Raw genomic sequence first — 24,750 nt, forward strand, 5'->3', positions numbered from 1 at the left:
TTAATAACTTTTTTTAGCTTTTTTTGTTGTAAGAATACAGTATATAATACATATAATATATAAAATATGCATTAATCAATTGTTTATAATACCAGTAAGTTCTTGGGGAGTAAAAAGTTACATACAAGTTTCTGACTGCATGAGGGACTGGTACTTGGTACTCCAAGACCCCAAACTGATTAAGAGTCAACTGCATATGATTCATAAAAATTGAAAGTTTCCAACATTAAAGAGTACATACAAGAAAACAGTAATGTTTAATCATTATATTATCAGAGAGACCACTAAAACACATTAAAATTAAACCGAGAGTAGAAAATAGTTTTCTCTTAGCCAATAATTTCAAAATCAAGCTGAAGCAGATAGCAACTCAGTGGTGTGACAGAGCCACTTGGTCAATATTATCAGAGAAAGTAGCAACCATATGATGTGGAAGAGATTGCTATTTATCCTCCAATATCTGTTCTCTTCTTTTGTATTAACAAAACTGTAACCTGAATAGCTTCACTACATTTCCCAGCCTCAAATATCATTCAGTATGAATATGTGATCAAGTTCTCTCCAGTGCTGTGGCATTTGAGCAGAAGTGATGTGCCATTTCCAGGCTGGAGTCTACTTCCTCCACTCTCTCTTCCAAACCACAATGAATTCCGGGCAACAACCTAGATGTAGCCATGCACATGAAGACAATGGCCCTGGGACTCTGTTGAAGAAACAAGATGGAAAAAACCTGGATCCCTAAATGATAGCTTGCTGTAGAGTTGCATACCTGGAACTCCAACTATTACAGAAAAAAATTATATATTGTTTAAACCATTGCATTTTGGGGTCTCCTTGTTGCAACATCTAGCACTTCCTTAACTAATATAATGGACCTGACATCATCCCCCTCCCTACATTTTTTTCACTGGAGAAATGAAGAAACAATGTCAGAGAGGTTAAAGCAATTTGCCAAAAAGGAAAGTCATCATGACAGAGTTCAAGTGAGAACAAAGGTTTCTTGACTTACAACTAGGTGTTCTTTCCACTAGACCATCAGCAACATAAGGCATGACCTGCACATTCCACATCACTCCAACATGTCCCAGGAATTTTAAGATCAATAATTCAAGTACTGAGGAAATTTACATGACTATGAGTTCAGATGATCTCACTGGCTGCCATTTACTTAAAGTACAATGAATTACAATCAAATTCCTGCCTTTACAATTTAGTTCCTTCTCAATATCACATTCTACTTAAAGATTTTGAAATGGGAGTCTAAAATAAGAGCAAAGGCAGGAAATTCCAAGTCCAGGAAAACAAGGCATTAAAATAAAAAATAAAACCACAAACTCAGCCAGGCATGGTGGCTCATACCTGTAATCCCAACACTTTGGGAGGTCAACATGGGAGGATCATTTGAGCCCAAGAGTTTGAGACCAGCCTGGGCAACATAAAGAGACTCCATCTCTACAAAATATTTAAAAATTAACTGGGCATGGTGGCTCATGTCTGTAGAAACAGCTATTTGGGAGGCTGAGGTGGGAGGATCACTTGAGCCCAGTAGGTTATGGCTGCAGAGAGCCAAGATTGTGCCACTGCACTCTAGCCTGGGAACAGAGCAAGCCCCTTTTTCAAATAATAATAATAATAAAATAAAACTAAATAATGTCTAACTGGTTACAAATTTTCTCTCATTATTCTTGAATACTGTGTTTTAAAGTGTGGTATACGGATGTGTATTTATATGCTAAATATATGAGTATATTGATGAAAAACAGTTATTTTTTTAGATCTAAGGACTTATGAATCTCTACAATTTTTGCAGCATCCAGTCTTAATCTTCAAAGTTAGCTGTTTTTATTTTTTCCAATATTATAATTTTTAAGTATTTTTCTTTCATCAAAACAATTACATGTATTGCTCAGTACAAAACATGTCATAAAGACTTTATGTTCATCTAAAATATTTACAGTATATTTACAATAAAACTGATACCCAATTATTTTAAATGTGTTACTGACCAATAAATGTCTAAACTGAATAGCAAAATCTCCATATTCACAATCTTACTTCAAATACATTCCAGTTAACTAAAATTAGTAAAATCTCACAAAACAGATGTTTTAGATATCTTGCTTGTATTTTTTCCCCTCAAAAATGACTCAAATTTTGTATACTCACTCTCTAAAATAACTCACCTAATTCTTAACAAATATTAATAGGGTACAAAGCATACGTAGTGAAAGGATGTAATATTTGGAATTTTCTATAAAATAAGTATAGAAAGAAAAATAAAAGAAGATTGATAGATAAAACAGGAATGTCTAAATGTTGATAATAGGCACACTGGAATTCACAATACTAGTCTCTATTTTTATGTTTCAAATGCTCCATAATAAAAGGTCTTTTAAAACTCATGTATGTGGCTCTTACTAGGTGAAAGGCAATATTCTAAGCATTATACATGTATTAACTCATTTAACCCCCATAATAACCCTAAGATAGGTACTCATTTTACAGATTAAGAAACTGAGGCACAGAAAAGTTAGATAGCTTTCCCAAGGTCATAGAGTAAGTGACAGAGCTGGAATTCCAACCTAAGTAGTCTTGTTCCAGTGTATTGCACATAGAAAAACTCAGAATGTACAAATTACAGATTATTATTATTTTTGCTCATTCCTAGTTTCTAATTGTTCTGTGAAAATATGTGTTTCGTAATTTTAATAAAGTTACCAAAAAAAGAAAATCTTGACTCACATTTTAATACATTCTGTAGAAATCAAGGATATAACTTTCTAGTACCTAAATCACTGAAAGCATAGAAATCCATAATTAAAGCACCAGTGTCATAAAGTCAGCAGCAATTTAGTAGAAAAACTGTTTTAATAATAAAAGATTAATTACTTTGTTACTTATGTTTACCAATGCTTTATGAAAAGAGTAATACTGAAAAGGGGCCAATGTAATTTAGCCATATAGATTAAGTTTAAACCACTTAAAAGCTTTCTTCCTTCATTTTCAAGGAGAAACATAACCATTATAATTTCCCCACATAGATTCCTATGAAATCTTCCTCCAAAATAAAAACTCTTACGTGGAAAAGAATTATATAGACTGATTACAAGTTTACTGGCAACATTTTTGATGTTGCAAAGTGACCAATCAATCTCATTTGTTATTTTTCATGAAAACTAAATTACTAAATTCATGTAGAATGGAATAGATATGGTTTAGTTATTTCAATTTGCATACTTAGTGCTAATGAAAGCTGAAGACCAAATGAACAAAAAAACTTTACAAGAAGATATTAAATTTCTCTATTTTCAACAAAGTCAATGTATATAGACCAAAATGGACATGGAGAATATCTCTATATTCGAGTCCTTAATGGCTACAAGGACAAAAACGAAGTTATCACAGTACTGTTAGAAGAACTACAGTGAAAATGTTCATATAAATAAGATTAATAGTGCACTGTAAAGCAATGACATATATTCTTTTGCACACTCTAAGACTGTCCACAGAAAAGACAACATCTTAATCTGACTAAACTCATACTCTTACATACCTCTATCATAATGATAACAGAGCAACTTGACACAGAGAGCAAAGCTCTGAGGGGCTTTGGGGAACCTCCTTTGGGGATTAAAGGGAGCAGGTAAACACAGACCTGGATGCAAATTCTGGTTCCAGCACTAAGCAAATCACTTACCATCTTGGAGTCTGTTTCCTCATTGGTTAAATGAGGTCTTGTGAATAACAATATAAAATATGCCTTAAAGCCAAGAGTCTTGCACATAGCAGGCACTACAGAAATGTGTGCTTCTTCCCTCTTTCAATATCATGTGGGGCAGTCAAGGAAGGTGAATGATGGAAAAGAATTTGAATTTAAGTGATAAGTAGGAAGTCTCTCATCAAGTGAGCAGCAATGAAATAGAAAAATTGTTTTAATGAAAAAAGATTACTTATATCAAGAGATGGGATCTTGCATATGAGTCACCAGATAGAGAAATAAGACACCAGCCCCAAGGTTATAATATATGTAAGATTCCCATTTAAAATATAGTTGATGCAGCACTATTCACAATAGCAAAGACATGGAATAAAATACAGTTGGCTTTAAACTCATATCCTGAAAACTTTTCAATAACTCCCCATTGCACTCTGCAATAAAATCCAAACTCCTTAGGAACTCTGAAAGGTCCTGGACTCACAACTCTCCTTCAGTCAGGGCACTGCAGCCACACTGGCCTTCAGTTTCCTCCTTGAGCCACCCCTGACACCCATACCCTCAGCTCCTTCCACATCTGGGTCTAGAACTCTTAGGCCCCTCAGCCTCAAGTACTCTTGTCTTGTTGTTCAATTGCTCAAATAAGCTGATTCTTCTCTTCCTTCACACACTCCCTCAAAATTTCCCTATCTCCCCACCACCTCCATATCCTCAAGTAGTTCCCTACATGCCACCACAGTGGCCCACTATTATACCATTCATAGCTTTTATCACAATCGCAAATGATTGTCATTAACTCATTTCTGCTTCCCTACTCTACCCCCACCCCACAAATACAAACACTTTAAGGCAGGGACTTTTTTAACCACTATCTTCCCAGCATATAAAAAATGACTATTCAATAAAGATTCACTGAATAAACACAAAGTATGACACAAACACCATGTTGGATTAAACAGCTCCTATGTGCTAAGTACTCCACAAAACACTTTAATTCCATTAGATCTTCACAATAACTTTGAGGTAAATATTAACTCCATTTCCCACATGAGGAAATAGGAGCTCAGAGATTAAGTAACTTGCTTGAGGTTATACAATGGTATTAACAGTCAGAATTTATTGAGAATTTTACCATGTACCGGGAAGGTACTGTCAAAGCTTTTTATATGTATTCTCTCACTTGAAATCCAAACAACCCCAATGACATAAGTACTATTATTAACTTTATTTTCACATGAAAAACCAAGTGAGGCAAAGAGAGGTCAAAATTAATAGCCTAATTATGTAAGAAGCAAAAGCATGAATATAAACGGTCTACCTCCAAATCTCACATGCTTAACCACTCTTTAAGCAAGTATAGCTGACTTACAGTTTTTGTAAAATTAAGATCATCAGGCAGCCGGTTACTCATGCCTGTAACCCCAGCACTTTGAGAGGCTGAGGTGGGAGGATCACTTGAGGCCAGGGGTTCGAGACCAGCCTGGGCAACGCAGTGATACCCTCGTATCTACAAAGAAAAATGTTTAATTAGCTGGGCATGGTGGTACATGCCTGTAGTCCTAGCTACCCAGGAGGCTGCAAGTGGGAGGTTTGAGCACTGGAGATCGAGGCTACAGTGAGCTATTATCATGCCATTGCACTTCAGCCTGGGCAATAGAACAATGCCCTATCCCCAAAAAAAATAAAGTAGTTAAAAAACTAGAGCTAAATTAAGGTAATCTACTAAGGCATATCGCTCAGAGCCAGAAACATAGCAAACATTTTTTAAATGTTAGTTATTATTCCTAGTCTGAATCCAATACCTTGCTTTTTCCATTATATTTTGCTGCATCTCAGGAAATCAAATAAATATTTAAATAAATTACCTGGGTTTGCATATAAAGTATTAAATCAACTTCCCAAAGCAGTTTATCAGCATATACGAACAGCTTTGTATCTCTGTATATACTATAGTCCTAAAAAGGTAATCAAGTATAATGTGCAAACATTACACATTAAAAGGTTACTCCATGCCCAGAGCACAAAACATAAAAATTGTTTATCTAAACTTAACCCTCATCCCTGTGGCACCATCACCAGCAATACATCTCCCACATCGTATATGTTCTTTGGTTGTATGCCTTTATTTCATCATTGACTATTCAGTTTAAGTTCAGTGAGTATCTAACAAAGAATAATGATTGGCCACTTTCAACATGACAATTGTCCATCTGTAGTAAATGCGTGCTTCTTGTCACTGATATCAACAATTTCACATCTACATTTTCTATTTTTTAAAATAAATACTCACTAAAATTAATCAAAGCAATTATTTACCCAAATGATTGCCTAAACACATACACATACAGATGGCAATGCCACTGCAAATGAATACTTAGCTGGCAGATAACCCCACCATGTGACAGGTGAAAACACAGCTCAATGAGACAGGGAAATTCCTGTGTGCATGAGTTCACTCACAAAAACAGGGTTTGAAATAACACTGGAATGCTCAGGAAGAAATGTCCAGAAGCAGGAAGATCAAGAGGAAGCCACTACATGTTCTTTCTCAGTTCCTGTAGCTGCCAAAGAAAACAGGGCTTGAGCTAAGACTTGGCATCACATTTCAGGCAGAGAGAATATGAGGATATGGTTTCAGAGGACAAACTGGAGAGCTAAGATCAATCTCTAATGTCCCTTCCAGCTCTGAGAGGGTTATAATCACTCCTCAAGACATTCTTTTCTCATTCTCAAGGTCCTACTTTCCATCTATGTAGCAGCTGCACCTGCTCAGGTGCCAGTAAAGAAGAATCAGAAGTTGGAGGGGTTCTCACTGACCAAGCCCTGCATTATTACCCTGGACGTTTGAATTTCTTAAGAGAACCAGCTTCCTGTTCACTCACTTCAGGACCTGGCATGGTATAAGCAGTTAATAAATGTTCGCTGGATTACTGTGTTTAGCACCATACCTAATAGAAAATAGACTCAAAACTATTAGAATCAGGAATCCACTGTTTATTTTGTTTTCAGATCAACTTTCTAAAACAGAAACTGAGAAATAGAGAAGAATTTATATATTTTTCACTAATTAAGACTCATGAAACAAAGACCAAAATAAATAAGAGCTAGAAGTAGAAAAACAAATGTTTAAACAACTTTATGTCAAAATTAATACAGTAACCTGAATTTAGTGACCACATTTAAGAATTGACAATAATGACTCCTTTTTAGACACATCCTAACTCCCAGCTTTTTTTTTTAACCAGGCAAATAATTTTTGTATAGGTAGTGCAAAGCTGAACTTCAGCCAAGTTCAAATCCAAAATTAGTAGACTCTACATCAGTAAAGTGTCATTACACTGTCATGAATTTTGGTACATTTTCTTAAAAAAAAAAAAGTCAAAAATACATGCAAAAGCTAACAAGACTTTTTTCACTGTTTCTAGCTGAATCTAACAGAGATGGAAAATGGGTCTTTGTTACTTAAATACAACATACATTTTACATGAATGCTTCCATTGATAGCTATTATTTATTATAGCTATGTGCTTAATCTGCTATGTATTATAATCCTTTAAAAACCCACAGTGTCACCTCTGTGTATTTCCCATTGGAGTAAAAGGAATTTTAAATAATTTCTTATTTTAAAAAAAGTAACATTTACTCATCTTCTATTACTCATGGCTGTTTTTATTTGTAGGGTGCTTAATAATCAGATATTAGTTAACCTTTGCAACCATCCTGGGCAGGAGTTCATTAGTAAATCCTTTCACATTAGCATAGAAATATCAAGCAGCATATTCAAGAATCAAAAGAGGATCTTGGAGTAAAATGCTGACATCCAACTGACAGAGTACAGTATGTAGAATGTCTTTGAGATAAAGTTAATTTAAGAATTCTATTTAAACAAAGATGGAGGAGGAAGAGAAAGAAGAAGAGGTAATGATGTAATATGTAGCTCTTCATAATTTTTTTAATTTCACAAATGTTAAAAGTAGTACATACGATTTTCATACCAGGCTTAATGGAACTTTTCAACACTTAGTTGTAAATAAATGACTGACTAGATAAACAGCAGCAGCCATTCCATAGACCAGCAACTTACAATGAATCCAAGATTCAAAAGAGTTTCATTTCACCCTCAAGGACTACTTCTGCCTTTCAGCCCAAATTCAAACACTATCTAAAAAATTGCTCCCAATCTGGCTTACTTCCAAACTGATAGAAAGGTTCTAAAATATCAGATCAGCTCAGGAACAAAGCCACAGAAATAAGGCAGGACCAGCATGATTCTGAGAACCACAAAGTCACCCCAATTCCCACCCACCATACCTAATTTCATGGGGAACTTTAGCACCACGAAGCTGAAAGTCTGATGTAGGCCAAAAACTAAACCACTCTATGGAACTGGGCAATCTGGGTACCACTTACATTTGATCTTACCATCTGACACTTATCGGCTATATTCCAAAGTGTGGCATACATTCTTCAAGTTCTATTCAGCTCCCATTTTAAAAGTGAATTAAGAATAAAAAAATAAAAAATAAAATCAAACATACTTTGTGCAAAAGTATTCATAGGTAAATCTAAAAGCTAAACCAGGATTATGCAGATAAAATATTGATCAGTAATTTAAAATAACATTTGTAAAGAGTTTTAATAATGTAAAAAAAGTTTACAATAAAAAAACTTGAGAAATTCTTGCATACAACCATGAATACAACAAAGTTTAAAATATAAGCGGGGCACAGTGGCTCACACCTGTAACCCCAACACTTTGGGAGGCTGATTTCAAGACCAGCCTGGACAACATAGTGAGACCTCATTGCTACAAAAAATAAAAAAATTAGCCAGGCACAGTGGCATGCACCTGTGGTCTCAACTACTCAGGAGGCTGAGGTGAGAGGATTATTTGAGCCCAGGAGGTTGAGACTGCAGTGAGCCGAAGATTGCACCACTACACTCCAGCCTGGGTCACAGAGCAAGACTCTGTCTAAAAATAAATAAATATATATGTGTGTGTGTGTGTGTGTGTACATATGTGTATATATTTTTATATATGTATATACACACACATATACACACATACATATATAGTGTATATTTAACGTGTGTATATATATGTGTGCATGTGTGTAACATAGAGACAGATACAGAATTAAGAAAAAAACAAATAAGCAAAAATGTTGATAGTGTTATTTCTGAATAACAGGATGATGGATGATTATGTATCCTACTGTATTCCCCCTTTGCTACTTTTAATTTTGTTCTTACAATGGGGCATACATTACTTATTTTAAATTACAAAGAAATTATTAATTCTCTTCAAATTAAAACATAAAATTCTTCATTGCAATTAAGAAAAGTGATCTTATTTACTCACTTGAAACCATGGTCTTTTATCATTCTCTAAAGAGATGGTTCCACTACAGCACACACCAAGAGAAAAAAACTTGATCCAATTATACCACTTATTCAGAAATATTTAATGAGAAAGTCACACCTTTGAGTTATTAAAAGCTGTAATGGTCCTGCAGAGTTCCAGACAAGTAAGCTAACAGAATTACCTTTGATTCTAAATTGTTTGCCAGGAGATTAATCCGTCTGCACCTGAAAAAAAATCTTGTTCCTCCAGTGTTCAACATCCTCCAGTCTCATTTTAATCAAGTATGTTAGCCTCAGTCTAGCGGGTATTTTTAATTGCTTGAACTGCAGTACAAATAGTTTCTTAATTTTCCAAATTCATATACAACATAATACCAAGAAAATCTAAATTTTAGTCATCAATAGGTAAATTTTAGAGAGGTCTTTAAACGTTTTAGCATCTGTCAAAGAATAAAAAAGGTTTTTCTGATAGGTGACATTTGAACAGACACCTGAAGGAAGTAATGCTCATTACAAACAAAAGGAAGGACTTTGAGATGGAAGCATACTTGGTAAGTTTAGGAAAGACCAAGGACACCAGTGTTGGCTGGTGCAAGTCAGCAAGTTGGGCAGTGAGAGATTCCAGAATGAAGCAGAAACCAAGATCATGTAAGCCTCTACAGGGTGCTGGGAGCCTCTGAATGTTTCTCAGTGAGATGGGAAGTCCTACAGGGTTTGGGAAAGAGGAACGGCATATTTGACTGGTATTTTTAAAAGATCATTGTGGCTTCTAGAGAGAAAAGACAGACCATAAGAGGGCAAAGACAGAAAAAAAAGAAAAAGAGACCAGTTAGGTTACTTCAGTAATCCAGGAGATAAATCATATTGCCTCGGACATGGGTAATAGCAGTAGAAATGGTGGGAAGAGATCAGACTTTAGATGTTTATTTTTTTCCAGATTTACTGAGGTATGATTGATGTCTTAGTCTGTTTTTTGCTGCTATACAGATTATCTGAGACTGGGAATATTTTAAAAAGAACGGAAATTTATTGGCTCACAGTTCTGGAAGCTGGGAAGTCTAATATCAAGGTGTGAACATCTGGGGAGGGTCTTTGAGCTACATCATCACACGGTGGAAGTGCAGAGACAGAGGGCAGGAGACAGTCAACTTTTACATTGGCACCAATCTCACCCTTGAGAGTAGCCACCTCATGACAATCACCTCTTTAAAGTCCCATCTCTTAATACTGTTACAATGGAAATTAATTATTATTATTTTTAATCAGAGTCTTACTGCCGCCCAGGCTTCAGTGCAGTGGCATGATCTCAATTCACTGCAACCTCCTGGGCACAAGGGATCTTACCACCTCAGCTTCCCAAGTAGCTAGAACTACAGGCTTGTGCCACCACACCCAGCTAATTTTTGTATTTTCTTAGTAGAGATGGGGTTTTGCCATGTTTCCAAGGCTGGTCTCAAACTCCTGGGCTCAAGCTATCCACCTGCCTAGGCCTCCCAAAGTGCTGGGATTAGAGGCATGAGCCACAGTGCCTGGCCAATGGCAATTAAATTTAAACATGAGTTTTGAAAGAGACAAACATTCAAACCATAGCAACTGACAAATAAAAACGGTATATTTAGAGTACAAAACAAAATGTTTTGATATATGTATACACTGTGAAATGATTTCCAAAATCAAACATATCTATCACCTCGTCTAGTTACCATTGTGTGTGTGTGTGTGTGTGTGTGTGTGTGTGGTGACAACACTTGAAATCTACTCTCTTAGTAAATTTCAACTACACAATACATTATCATAAACTATAGTCACCATGTTATATATACATTGGGTCTCCATTCAGCCAAAAGGTACATGCCTGCAGTTATAAGTATTTCAGAAATATTTGGTAAGATTTGCTAATGGACTAGACGCAGAATGACATCCAAATTAGTTTTGGGTAACTCCAAAGTTTGGGGTTCAGGTAACTGGAAGAACGAAGCAGTCATACACTAAGATGCAGAGGTCAAAAGGAATCATTCATCTGTTTCTAAAATAATGTAGCAATGCATGAGTCTCCTAAATTCTTGGGAGTACAATTTACTGTCGTCCACATCAGCTAAGAAAAGATACATGATAAAAGGATGCCACGTGTAGACTGTATAAGCTTCATCTGCTTCTTAATTTTATTTGGAGCCAATCTTGACTACACACAACAAATGTTAAAATATGTGTGCTTAGCTGCAGCCTGGATTTACATTCAATTCATACCTAACATCAATGCTGCAGTCAACACCTGCCCCAGTCCTATCCACTTTACAATCCCTGTAAGGCATCAGTGGTCCTCTAATTCATACCTATCCAGTACAGCTTTTAAAGTATTATAAATTGAAACCAGTGAGAGAGACAGAAGGAAAGGAGACAGGCAAGTGAGATAATCCTTACTTCCCTACCTCGCCTTCCTTATTGTCCATCCCATTTCATATCTCCTTACAGGCTTTATGTCAAATGTTCAACATGTACTGAAGGCATTGTGTATATGTCTAAATGTAAAATGAGGGGCAAGGAAAAATTGGTTGTATTGTGTAAAAAAACATGAGGAAAGAAAAAATTAAAGCATACTTAGGTCTTTAAGAAAAATCTTTACCAATATGAAGTTACTTTGTTAATATACAATTTGATTTGTGAATGAATCATCAACTGTAACTAAAACTATTAAGTTAAAGGAAGATAGGAAACTTTATATTAGAGGGATCAGGATGACCCCACTTGAATCCATTGATTCACCTTAGCATCACTAAAGTAAGAATACCACGCATTGTATCCTCATGAGATGATGGCATAGGATATACACAGACTTTTGTAAGAATACTCTTACCTAAAAAAAATGCCACTAATACACACAGCTCTCTGCATTTAATTACCAATTCACAAGAAATATATGAGATACAGGAAGAAGGCACCTCTTCCAGGACAATACCACTTGCAGAGCAATAGGTCAAGTCCAGAATTTGGGACACTTTGCAGGACAAAGGACTCTGTTTCTCCAACAAATCAATGACATGGGAAAAAGGAGTGTAGGGATTGTACAGAACAAGTGACTAAACAGACCTAAAAACCAAATTATATTATATTTGGGAAACTTACGTGACTCAGATTTCAAAAAACCAATTCTACTAAAACAACCTTGGCACAACTGAGAAATTCCGAGTATGGACTATATTGGATAATATTCTGTAACTGATATTAATTTTGTTAGGGTTGATTAATGACATAGTAATTACACTTTAAGAAGTCCTTATTAGTTAAAGACAATTACTTAAAAAATAAAAAAAGCTAGGGAGAAAAAAATGTTAGAGAGAAAAACAAAATGTTGATGTTGTTGAAATTAAGTTCATTTACTATACTCCCTATTAATGTGTGTTTGTTCTAAATTTTCCACAGAAAGACATTTTTAAAAATGAAACAAAAAAAAATAACTAGAGATTGTAAGATTGCAATGTGAACTGTCAAAAAAAATTATTACCATTTTTAACTGCTAATTTGCATGGATGAAGATTTTCTTAATGGTCTGCAACAAAACCAAAATACAAAATCACAATACAAAAATAAATTGGAGGCTAAGGCACATAGAGATTATCATTTTTATTCATAATCATTCATTTCAATGTTATGCTCCTTATAATAGCTTCATGGCTCAGACTGACTTTATAATAAGAGTACACTATAAATTCAAATGTAAAATAGCTTTATTTTGAATATTAAAACATGTATCTGAAGTTCTCAGTAATATATTTGAAGGTAGAGAGAGAGTCTAAGACCTTAGAAAAGGTTTGAAAATGTTCTGCCCTCGACTATTCCTTGACATACTGTTCCAGCTTTGCTTTGAACAAAAAATGTATGACTTACAACTCAAAGAGGTTGCTATTAAGTACCAAGAAAAAGTATTACATATAGTTGATAAGAGAACATGATAGTCTTCTTGCAAAGCATAAATTAGAATCTGGATGTGGAAGAATACTTGGTCAAGTATTCTTTTAAAAAATGGATTGCAGCTGGGCACGGTGGCTCATATCTATAATCCCAGCACTTTGAAAGGCCAAGCTGAGAAGATCACTTGAAGTCAGGAGTTCGAGACTAGCCTGGACAACATGGTGAAACCCAGTCTCTACTAAAAATACAAAAATTAGCCAGGTACGGTAGCAGCACACGCCTGCAATCCCATCTACTTGGGAGGCTGAGGCACGAGAATCACTTGAACCTGGGAGGCAGAGGTTGCAATGAGCCAAGATCGTACTACTGTACTTCAGCCTGGGAAACACATCAAGACTCTAGACAGACAGACACATAGACACAGACACAGACACAGACACAGACACAGACACAGACACAGACACAGACACAGACAGACAGACGGACAGACAGACAGATAGATACATAGATAGATATTGCAAAAGTACTTGCAAAGGAGGCCAGGAAGTTCCTCAGATAATGGCCCAGAGCTTTTGCATACAGAATAGAAGAGATACCTAAGCCTGAAAAAGGTTGTAGTACCTTTCATTCCTTCATTCAAGAAATAGTTATGAGATGCCTACCTTGTGTACTGGGAATATGGAGAAAAATCCCTGCCCTTATAGATTACTTTCCTAGTAGAGGGAAGACAAAAATAAGCAAAATAGTAAATTATACAGCATTTCTGAAGATAAGTGCTGTGGATAAAAGTAAACCAGGGCAGGGGAGAGACAGCATTAGAGAGAGGTTTCTATTTTTAAAAGGAAGGTCAGAGAAAGGCTTACTGAGGAACTACTCAAGGAGACATAAAGGGGGTAAAGGAGCAGTTTCATCATCTCAGAAATGAAGATTCTAGACAGAAAGAGTAGCAGTGCCAAAGCCACGGAGAAAGCATGCCTTGGATGTTCGAAGAGCAGCAAAGAGGCTAATTTGAGCAGATTAAGTGAGAGACGGACAGAGTGGTTGTAAAAGAAGTTGGAGAGGCAACAAAAGTGTCAGATCATGGCCTCATAGGACAATTCCAACACTGTCTTTTACTTTGGGTGGCAGTGGGAAGCCACTGGAGGTTTTGGAGCAGAGAAGAGATCTAACTCACGTTTTAAAAAAAAATCACTCTGGCTGCGGTTCCAACAATACTGTAGGGGGAAACAGAAGCAATCTGTTAGAAGGACAGGACAGACTGCAAAAAATAGCCTCCAATTGCTCCCAATCTCTGTATACAAACCCCTTTACAAAGTGACTTTGCTGCTCCCCTCATAAAAAAGTAAACTAATTTTCCATCCCTTTCATCTGACTTGACCTTGTGATCTATTCTCACCAACAGCAGGTAAAGTTCTAAGCCTAGGCCTCAAAAGGCCACGTAGTTTCCTCTTGTTCTCTCGCTTCCATTAGACCACCACGTAAAGAAAGATAAACATGAGATAGTTTACTGAACCACGTAGAGCAGAGACAAGCCACCTCAGCTGAGGCCTCCAAACCTACCAGTCCCCGTCACTACATGAGTGAGCATGGGCAAGATCAGCAAAAGAGCTTCCCCCCATCTACCCCAAGCCCAGCCTAAGTTGCCAACCACAGAATCACAAACTAATATATAACTGTTGCTTTAAGCCACAAAATGTTGGGGGTAGGAAACTATAAATAACTAATACAAAGGCTATTACAAGATCCGGGGCATAAACAATGGGGCTTAGACTAGGGTGAGAGCTACAGGTAGTGACAAGTACTTGGATTCTAAATACATCGTGAAGGTATAGCCAACAGGCTTTCTAAAGTAACAGTACATATAGATAGTGAGAGAAAGAAGAGTCAAGGATGATACCCAGGTTTTTAGCCTATGTCATGAAAAGAATGCAGTTTCTGTTAACTGAGATAGGGAAGATTATAGGTTAAAAAAGGAAATTCAGGAGTTGAGTTTGAAATATATATTAGTCATCCAAACAGAAAATGCTGAGTAGACACTGGATATAAGGAGTCAGGAGTTCAAGAGAAGGCCAGGCTGAAAACATAAATTTTGAGGCCAGTAGGGTATTACTAGTACTTAAAGCTATTATTTAGGTCGGGCACAGTGACTCACAACTGTAATCTCAGTACTTTGGGAGGCCGAGGTGGGCAGATCATTTGAGGTCAGGAGTTCGAGACCAGGCTGACCAACGTCTCTACTAAAACTACATAAATCAGCTGGCGTGGTGGTGCATGCTGTAGTTCCAGCTACTCGAAAGACTGAAGCAGAAGAATCACTTGAACCCAGGAGGCAGAGGTTGCAGTGAGCTGAGATAGTGCCACTGCACTCCAGCCTGGGTGACAGGGAGACTCCATCTCAAAAAATAAATAAATTAATAATAATAATAAAGCTAATATTTAAAAGCTGAATGATATGATCCAGAAGCATAAGGTCTAATGACTGAGCCTTGAAGCACTCCAATGTTAACAGCCCTCTTATCAGAAAGATAAGGAAGAAACAGTAAAGGAATCTAAAAAGGGAAAATGAGGTAAAAGGAAAACCAGGAATTGTGGCATCTTTGCTAGTAAGGGAAGAAAGTGTTTCAAGAAGCAGAGAGTGGACCAGGAACAGTGGCTCATGCCTGTAATCCCAGCACTTTAGGGGCCAAGGCATCTGGATCACTTGAGGTCAGGAGTTCAAGAACAGTCTGGCCAACATGGTGAAACTCCGTCTCTAATAAAAATACAAAAATAAGCTGGCTGTGATAGCACATGCCTGTAATTTCAGCTACTCGGGAGGCTGTGGCAGGAGAATCACTTGAACCTGGGAGATGAAGGCTGCAGTGAGCCAAGGTTGTGCCACTGCACTCCAGCCTGGTTGACAGAGTGAGACTCTGTCTCAAAAAAAAAGAAAAGAAAAGAAAAACAAAAATAAAGAAGCAGAGAATGACTAGCTATCTCAAAAAAACGCTGACAGGTCAACTGTGAGGTAAAAATTTTGAACAGACTTTTAGATTGAGGAAAATGAAAGGGCCAGACATGGTGTCTCCACCTGTAATCCCAGTACTGAGCCCAGGCAGGAGGACTCCTTGAGGCCAGAAGTTCAAAACTAGCCTGGGCAACATGCTAAGTCCCCACCTCTATAAAAAATAGAAAAATTAGCCAGTGATGGTGGTGCATATCTGCAGTCCTAGCTACTCAGGAGCCGAGGCAGAAGTACCCCTTGAACCCAGGAGTTTAAGCTGTGATCACACCATCGCACTTCAGTGTGGGCAGCAGAGCAAGACTCTGTCTCTAGATGAAAAATAAAGTCAACAATGACTTTTTGAAGAGCAATTTTTTTGATACAGGTGAGAGAAAAAAGCCTGATTAAAGTAGGTTTAAGAAAGAATAGAAGGAAAGTAATTGGACACAAGTATAGTTATACCAAAGAGGGTAACAAATTGTGCAGTGGCTTAAGCAGGAATGGGGTCAAAAGCTATTATTTTAACATGGAAAAATATTAGCATACTGGCATACTGAAGGGAATAATCCAGTAACGGAGGGGAAATGCAATGGTTAGAGAGAGAGATGGTAGAGCTAAATCCTTGGGAAGGTAAAGGAATGAAACCTAGTGCATGAGTGAGGAGCTGTCCTTAGAAACAGACTCTAGGTCAGAAAACAACAGATGGAAATCTTAGGTAAATGCAGGTATGCCCATCTCCCACACTCATGGCAACTGTCATTCACATCAAAGCATTTTCTATACCTCTGGGCCCAGAATTGACCTAAAAATACTCAACATAACCTTCTAATTCTACCAATAGATAAGAACTAGCACACATGATGAAATGTATTTGCAAAAGTATTTTGGGAGTTCAAAGGTCAGGAAAAGGTACATAAAGGCAAATAGGCCACACTGTCCATCCTTTCTCCAACAGATAACACAAATATTCACTGGAGACATATATGTTATTTTTAAATTTAGAAACAGTACTATGCCAACTGCTCTACTCCAAGAGAAACTATGACTTGATGGGTAACGTTGACAACAGAAAGCTTCATCAAAACTTAAAGTCCAAACTGCTAAAAGCTAGCCATATACACTTCAGAAAAGCGCTGTCATCCTTATAACCAAATCTAACCTCTTTCCAACCTGTCCTCTTCTCCTCTAAATAATCTTTCCTCCCTTTCTGATTCCTTCCCAAGCTTTTACAATGATATCATAGTCAACCAGCTTTCTTATATCCTCAGCCTCTTCACTAGATGCTCCCCATACCTCCCAGGCCTAATAGAAGCTAAACTTCCCTTCACTGGTGCCCCCCATCAGCAAAAGTCAATCATGCTAATCATAGACCCAGATAAATGTTTCCAGACCACTTACCCCATCCCACCACCATCCCCTGTACCTTTGAGGGCATAACATCTAAGTTTCTTCATCCCTCATATATACTGATGACCACCATAGGCAATCTAAATCCTCAGCAATTAGGATCACATTCCACCTTTCTTCCCTGGGTACCACAGTTATCTAGGGTCAATGTCTAGGTGAGCAATTCATCCAACATACCACCAATCTCATTGTTCCCGAACATCTCTGTTTCTACCATCTATATCCACAGCCAAACCCTATATGCCATCTGCACCCTAAAAATCTTAAATTCCAGTATTCTACTCTGACCACTGAGTATTTCTATCCTTTTAAAGTGATCTCCCTTTTAGCTACAATCACTTGTATATTTACTTCATCCAGACTTTTTAATCCTTTGAACCAATTATGTTCTCTCAATCTCTCAGCTCCTCCTGACTCTGTCACCATCTGTAACCAGTCTAAACTTTACATTCCATCACTCTGACCATTCTTTCACCAATATTTTCAACTCTTTTGCATTCTTACCATATGCACATAACAAAATCCAAATATTGTATCAATCCAACTATTCATCATCTCTGGTTCCAGTGAATTTTGCTGCCAAAAGTCACACAATCATATGTACTGGTATTATTACAAATTAATGATCCTGGCCTATCTGGGAAACCTTCCAAAATCTGTAGTTCACTCTCTCTTCTATTCCCTAATGGCATCTGACCAGTCTCTTCTTGGATTCTCTCCCTCCTTATCTTCTGGACACTGTCATTAGGCTGTTCCTTCCATCTTTTTCATTGGGTCATCTTTCTTACAGGGTGGTGTTTCCCAGGGTTTCTCTTCTGTTTTATTCTTGTTCTACAAACCTGCTCTTAGGCATCATCCATTCTCACATTGTTTTAACTACCTATAAATTGATAGCATCCTAATCTCTATCTCCAGCCTAGAATTCTCTCTTTATCTCCAGACCAAAGCAACCAAATGCCCACTGAACAGCACCAAACCCATGCCCAAGACTACTGATTTTATTCTCCCCATACATCTGATATTCCTCATGTGATTCCTAACTTGGGAAGTCATAAACCTAAGAGGTATCCTTGACTCCATCACTTCTGCATCCCCTACATCCATCTGGCCACTAACTCAATCACCTGAATATATCTGAAATCCATCCTGTTCTCTCAAGTACCACTGCATTTTCAGAGTTCTGTCCCGTCTAATGGAAATTTTTGCCTTACTCCACTACAATTCATTCCTCACACTGTCTCAAGAAACTGATCTTAACTTTCTTCCACTTAAAATCTATTACTCATGGATCACCATGGCCTCCAGAATAAAGCTCAAAATGGCTAACATTGTGGGAAGAGAGCTATCATCATTTACCCCTTGTTTACTTTTTAAAGTTCAACTCTCTATTCTCTCTCCTAACACATGAAGGGTCTATATTCTGTCTCTAACCTATCTGTTTGTCCTCACTGCTTTCTAGTGCCTGGAGTGTCTTATCCTCTAACCTTACCAGCTAATTGCTACTTACTTTCAAACTTCAATTCAGATGAAAATTCCTCCATAAGCCTTCTCTGAATCTTCTCAAACCATGCACACAGTTTTCTTCTATCCCCCACTGTATGCTATGTGAACAACTAAATTATAATCTTTATTTCATTGTATTTTGGCCTTGTTTATGGTGTCTATGCAATACTGTTAAGTTCCTTAAAGAAAAGTTAGGGACCTAGCACCAAAGTAGTTGCTGTCTTTGTTGAATGAAGGAATAAATAATAAATGATGAATATAATACTTTTAATAATTATGACTCTTTAAAAATTGCATTTAGATGTTTCAACAATTCAAAACATTTAATAAAAAGTTTCCTCCATTCCTCCACATGTGTATGCCCTAATAGCATATACTAAAACTAGGTTTGGTTACATAAACCAACATGTGCAATGATTGTGAAACAGGGTAAAACTTAAGTGTAAATTATGAAAGCAGATAGGCCAAGTAGAAAGACTTGTCATGAGAGAAGGGAAAGATACACTCTGGCAACCAAAAAACTTCATAATAACACTACAGTTACAACACTCAAAATTACTATATTACATTTGTTCAACACACTTATCAGCCAAATTAGCAAGAACTCATCTGACCAAGAGGAGCTTAGAAGATACATTCAAAGGTACTAGAAAGAACTGAAATCTTCAGTTTAGGAGCTTCAGTGGAATGCTTCATTGGTCCCCAGGCAAGTGAAAAGATAAAGCTTTAAATAAATAATAGTAATAAACTGACTATCTATGCAAATTGGATTCTCAACCCCCTTTGGCCTAAAGAAATGTTTTCCCATCAAGAACAATGGAAAACTATACAGTTTTAAAGTCAAGGGTTTTGAAACATCTTCAAAATATATAAAACTAAAGTAACTCAGTCTAATTAAATGAAAGCCAATATAAACTTCTAAAATCATAAATGAAATTTTATTACTTCCAATATGAGGCCATAAGTACTTAGGGGGTTATAAAAACTATATTTCAATCCATTGTTTGAAAATAGATGGGCTGTTCCACATCACTTAAAGCTTTGTTGTTTCAAATCATTTACATAGGGGAAATTCACAAACATTCCTTGCCCTATCAGCTAAGCAAATCATGTTTCTTATTACGTGGAAATAGCAACACAGCCTCCATTCAATCTATTACTAATTGTGAATCACAGATTTATATTATACTCATATAACTATACTATACCTTATTATACCATACATCTCTAGATCTATAGATTTCTCATCTTCTAATATGTACTACCCACTTGATCAAAATTTAAATTATCACCCTAATTTTCTTTTTGTACTTAAACCAAGTTCATTGTTATACATCAAGAAATACTGATTAAGATCAAGTTTTGCTATAAACTCACTAATAATCCTGACACTATTATTTTCTTGTATTTCCTCCAAATATAATTATAATTGTATTTCTTGTTGTGGTTTTTTTACACTAGAATGCTAATGTCTTCAGTTCTTGAATATTCCCCCGCTAACCTTCCAATCTTGATCAGGTTCATTTCTAGAACTGAAAGATGTAGCACCAAGACAGGTGGATCACTTGAGGCCAGGAGTTCAAGACCAGCCTGGCTAAGATGATGAAACCCTATCTCTACTAAAAACACAAAAATTAGCCAGGCATGGTGGCATGTGCCTGTAATCGCAGCTACTTGGGAGGCTGAGGCAGAAGAATCATTTGAACCTGGGAGGTCGATGTTGCAGTGAGCAGAGATCGCGCCATTGCACTCCAGCCTTGGTGACAGAGTGACACTTCGTCTTCAAAAAAAAAGTAGCAAATACAAAATTTTGAAGTTATATTTTCTTAAATTTCCCTAACTCCTAATAGTGATATATACAATTTAATTCAACTAATGATTTGTGGACAATATCTCAAAAGTATCATGAAGCTAACAATACTGTCTCGGACTAACTGTTTTAAAAATCCTTTTAGACCTGGAAAAAGGCCAAACGATTTACTGGTAAGTACCAGCAGTCAATCAACGAATGAAAAACTTTTGTTACATCTCTATGAAAATTTTGATCTCAAACTATTTATTGGCCTTTTGATTATCAGGCCTCAACTGGAGGCAACAATCAGCTAAAATCCAGTAAATTTCAGGTTAATGAAACAAATGTTAAAATAGACATAACATTGATAAATACTAGCCAAGCAAGTTACCTAGCACTGATCAAGTAAGCCAATAATCAAGGTAGAGGTTTTAGCTTCCACTAATCTAACAAAGCAAGTCAAAATGCTTTGAAAATTGCATTGTTATGCAATTGTTTCAATATCATACCTTTGTATGTAACATTAAATAGCTCATGATTACTACATTTCAAAATTTAGGTGAGTCACAGTGTTTTCTACGCAGGAATTGGATGTGAATCAAAATTGCAAACATGCACTTGCTTGCTAGTCAAAAAGTGAATGTGGATGGATACAATGTTCGTTGACACAGTAAGACATAATATAAAATACATCCTGTGTTTTTAAAATAGTTACTTTCTAACTGCTAACATAGTTCAGGAAACACACCATCTACCCCTCCTCTCCTTGAAAATCTCAAAATTATACTAATCCATTCCCCTTCTTACAGATAGGCCACTGAAACCTGGAGTCATTACTGATAACAGTTATCAGGATTACCCGTCAGAGCCACCATGGTTTAAGGGATACTAGAACCTGAAAATAACAACAACAACAAAAAAAACCCAACTCAAATCTAGACAATAAAACTGGCATATAAACTGGAAGAAAACGCAGGAAATGCCGCTCTTAGTATCTGATATGAGGCTGACCATCAATTAATCCATCAAAAAAGTTTGGAATGGATGAATGAATGCATGAAATTGGCAGGATGATTTCACTGATTTCAAAAGCTCCAAATTCAGGAACCACACTGAGAGATCAGGACGCCACAACTGAAACTAAAACTGATGAAGGGTAAGTGCAACACAACTGCATGTCTCCCCCACGTTAGCTGCTGCGAAAATTTCAAAATATATATATAGTATTTCTTCAGGTAACTTCCGCAAGTGCGGACAGAGCCAGAGAACTAAGAGGCTGAAAACCGGCCCTGCTCACCCATAAGCCTTTCCATTTTAAGTGGAACACAATCTGAGTGAGTCACCGGGAATGAGAAGACAGTCACCCCAGGCCAGGCAGGACGCGGCCAGAATCTCCTGCTCTGCCCCCAACTAGGGAACCGGTCGAAGGAGAGTAGGACGACTGCAACCTGCTGCAGCTAAGTATACAAGGATCGCGCCGACCGGCTTCCGAGTCGGGATTCCACTGAGTCCCACCGCAGCCACCAGAGCCAGCCCTGCCCAGGTATCTCGGAGATCCGTAACCTCAGAAGGCCTGGTCCTCCAGGAGCTCAGAACTCCGGCAGGGCCGAACGAGTGCAAACAGCAGGACCTGCCTCCGCCGCGACGCGGCCCTGCCGCCACATGCTCCACTGCCCCGTCTCCCAGCGCAGCCACAGCCCTGCAGGGCCGCAGCCGCCACCCATGCAAGCCGACCGGGCCGCAGGCGGCGCGACCCGGCGGCTCTCTAGCAGGGGGCAGCGGTGGCAGCCCGCCACCCCGAACGGCTTACCTCCCTTCTGCCACAAGCTCAGCCCAGCGCCGGCTGCCTGACGTGGCCCGCCCCGCCGCCTTCAACGGTCGGAGGCGGGGACTGCAGGAGAGAGCCAATGAGCTGCACACCGCGAGGGCCTGTCCCGCCTCCTCAGGCTGCGGCCCGCCCTCCCCCGCCCGCGCGCAAGCGCGTCCAAGGCCCGGGCCGCGCACTGCGGCTAGAAGGCGGCGTGGGCGGCGGACTCGAGCTCTGCAGCCTAGCGGGCGCGGGGAGGGCTGCGCGCGGGGGTGGCTGTGGAGCAGCACTGCAGTGAAGAGTTAGCCCAAGCTAAAGCAGATTAAAGGAACCTGCCTAGAGACGCCACTGCAGTGTGCCCAGGTAGTCCTGTTGGCATCCTGCCCCTATGCAGCTTTTGGCGATGCAAAACGACTTCTTGGTATTTGGAGATTTTGTTTTTCGGGAGAAACTAATACTGCTAAGATTAAGGATTCAGAATATTTAAAGCGGACTGCCGACTGGCAGCAAAGACGCTTCGTTCTTTCCCTAGTAGCTACGGCTTGGTGTCTGTACTTCACCTGGACAACACAGAACGCTGCAGCTTTCCACGCCACTGTGGTACATCCACTTGTTGGATAGTCCTGAGGGCATCCTAGCCCAAGTGTTTCTGCTAACCTAACCTGGGGAGAATTGGCGCGACTAATTATTGCTATTGTTAATGCTGTTACGATTTTGCCTAATACTTAATGATAAACATGTATTTTCTCCTGGGGCAGGGCGGGGGCTCCCACGTGGGAAGGCTGTAACAGACAGACAGCAGCCACGATGAAACACGCTGAAAAGAGCCAGCAGAAAAAATGAGGAGAGACTGGTATGACGGAGTGGAATTCTGGTTGGGGATGACAGAATGGAAATTATATGCAAGATGAAAGAGTTAAATTACTCTTAAGAATCTGACTTAGTTGTTTCTAAACCCCGGGACACCCTTAGAAGCAGGTGGAGAACTTTAAAAAAAAAAATAAAGTGCATGGGCCTCATCACTAGAGATCGTAGTTGAATAGGCTCTGCTACAGGACCTTGAGCCTGGTATTTTTCTAAGTTTCCAAAGTCATTTTAATGTGTAGACAAGAAGTTATGTTTCTCGGTTCCCTATCACCTCAGAAAAGTGATTATGTATCACAGATCGTTATCAGTTTTCCCAATAACCGGCTATGCATTCACTCTTTAAGAATTTATCTAAATTAATTTTGGGGCCAGGTGGACTGGCTCACTCCTGTAATCCCAGCACTTTGAGAGGCCGAGGCTGGAGGAGTTTGGGACCAGCTAGGCAACGTGGTGAAACCTCATCTCTACTAAAAAAAAAATATATATATATATATATATATATATATGTATGTATACAAAAATTAGCCGTGTGTGGAGTTGCGTGTCTGCAGTCACAGCTACTCTACTCAGGAGGCTGAGGCAGAAGAATCGCTTGAATCTGGGAGGCACAGGTTGCATTGAGCCAAGGTGGCGCCACCGCACCCCAGCTTCTGTGATGGAGTGAGACTCTGTCTCAATCAATCAATCAATCAATATTGAACTTACTTAAAAGTATTCAACCTCTGTTATCCTTTGCGTGAAATGAGTTTTATAAGGTTTATAATTCCCTTTTTATGGACTTTGATGATGTTCTCCTTCTGTCTTCCAAATGCACCAATATTTTTTTAAGACCATTTTAATATTTTTTCTTCTATTCCTTTATTTCTTGAGACTCAGTCAAAATTATAATTAAACACGTAAGTATGTGAACAGCACTGTTCTAAGTATATAAATTCATTTAATCCACATAACAACTTTATGAGGCAGTTACAGTTATTACCCACGTCTTATAAGTAAAGAACCTGGGGTACAGTGGGTGAAGCATCTTGACCAATGTCATGCACCTAGCTAATGGCCAGGCCAAAATTTGAATCCAGGCACCCTGGTTCTCAATGAATAAATGTGCTGCCTCTGTTGTAAAAATCCTGGTTTTAGGAACACACAGGGAAATGCCCATTTAAAGAATCATGTTGAGTCTACTTTTGATACTGTCTCAGTATGTTTAAGTTGCTATAACAAAATATCTTAGACTGGGTAATTTATAAACAAAACTTTATTGTTCACAGTTCTGCAAGCCAGAAAATCCAAGCAAGGTGCCAGCAGACTTGGTGTCTGGTGAGGTTCCATTCCTCATAGATGGTGCATTCTGTGTATCATCACAGGATGGAAGGGGCAAGTAGATTCCCTGAAGCCTCTTTTATAAG

The 24,750-nt window shown here is 38.1% G+C and overlaps 1 protein-coding gene across 6 annotated transcripts in view; it reads right to left on the reverse strand.

Moving 5' to 3' along the window:
• The window catches only part of FOCAD (focadhesin), a 315,851-nt gene extending 293,333 nt beyond the window's left edge, over positions 1 to 22,518 (reverse strand). For 4 of the 6 annotated variants that reach the window (XR_010344245.1, XM_064381096.1, XM_012449998.2 and 1 more), the window contains exon 1: positions 21,971 to 21,990. Coding sequence is in view for 3 of the 6 variants with exons in the window: in XM_064381096.1 (XP_064237166.1) it covers positions 21,971 to 21,986 (16 nt within the window). In the remaining 3 variants the exon portion in view is untranslated. Of the gene's footprint in view, positions 1 to 12,581; positions 12,629 to 21,970; positions 21,991 to 22,483 lie in introns of those variants that run through there. The other 2 variants (XM_012449997.2, XM_012449996.2) reach the window with 2 other exon arrangements.
• Between the last annotated feature and the right edge of the window lie 2,232 nt (positions 22,519 to 24,750).

Source organism: Aotus nancymaae, unplaced genomic scaffold, assembly GCF_030222135.1.
Source record: "Aotus nancymaae isolate 86718 unplaced genomic scaffold, 86718_ANA_hifiasm-v0.15.2.pri h1tg000003l, whole genome shotgun sequence".
NCBI lineage: Eukaryota > Metazoa > Chordata > Mammalia > Primates > Aotidae > Aotus > Aotus nancymaae.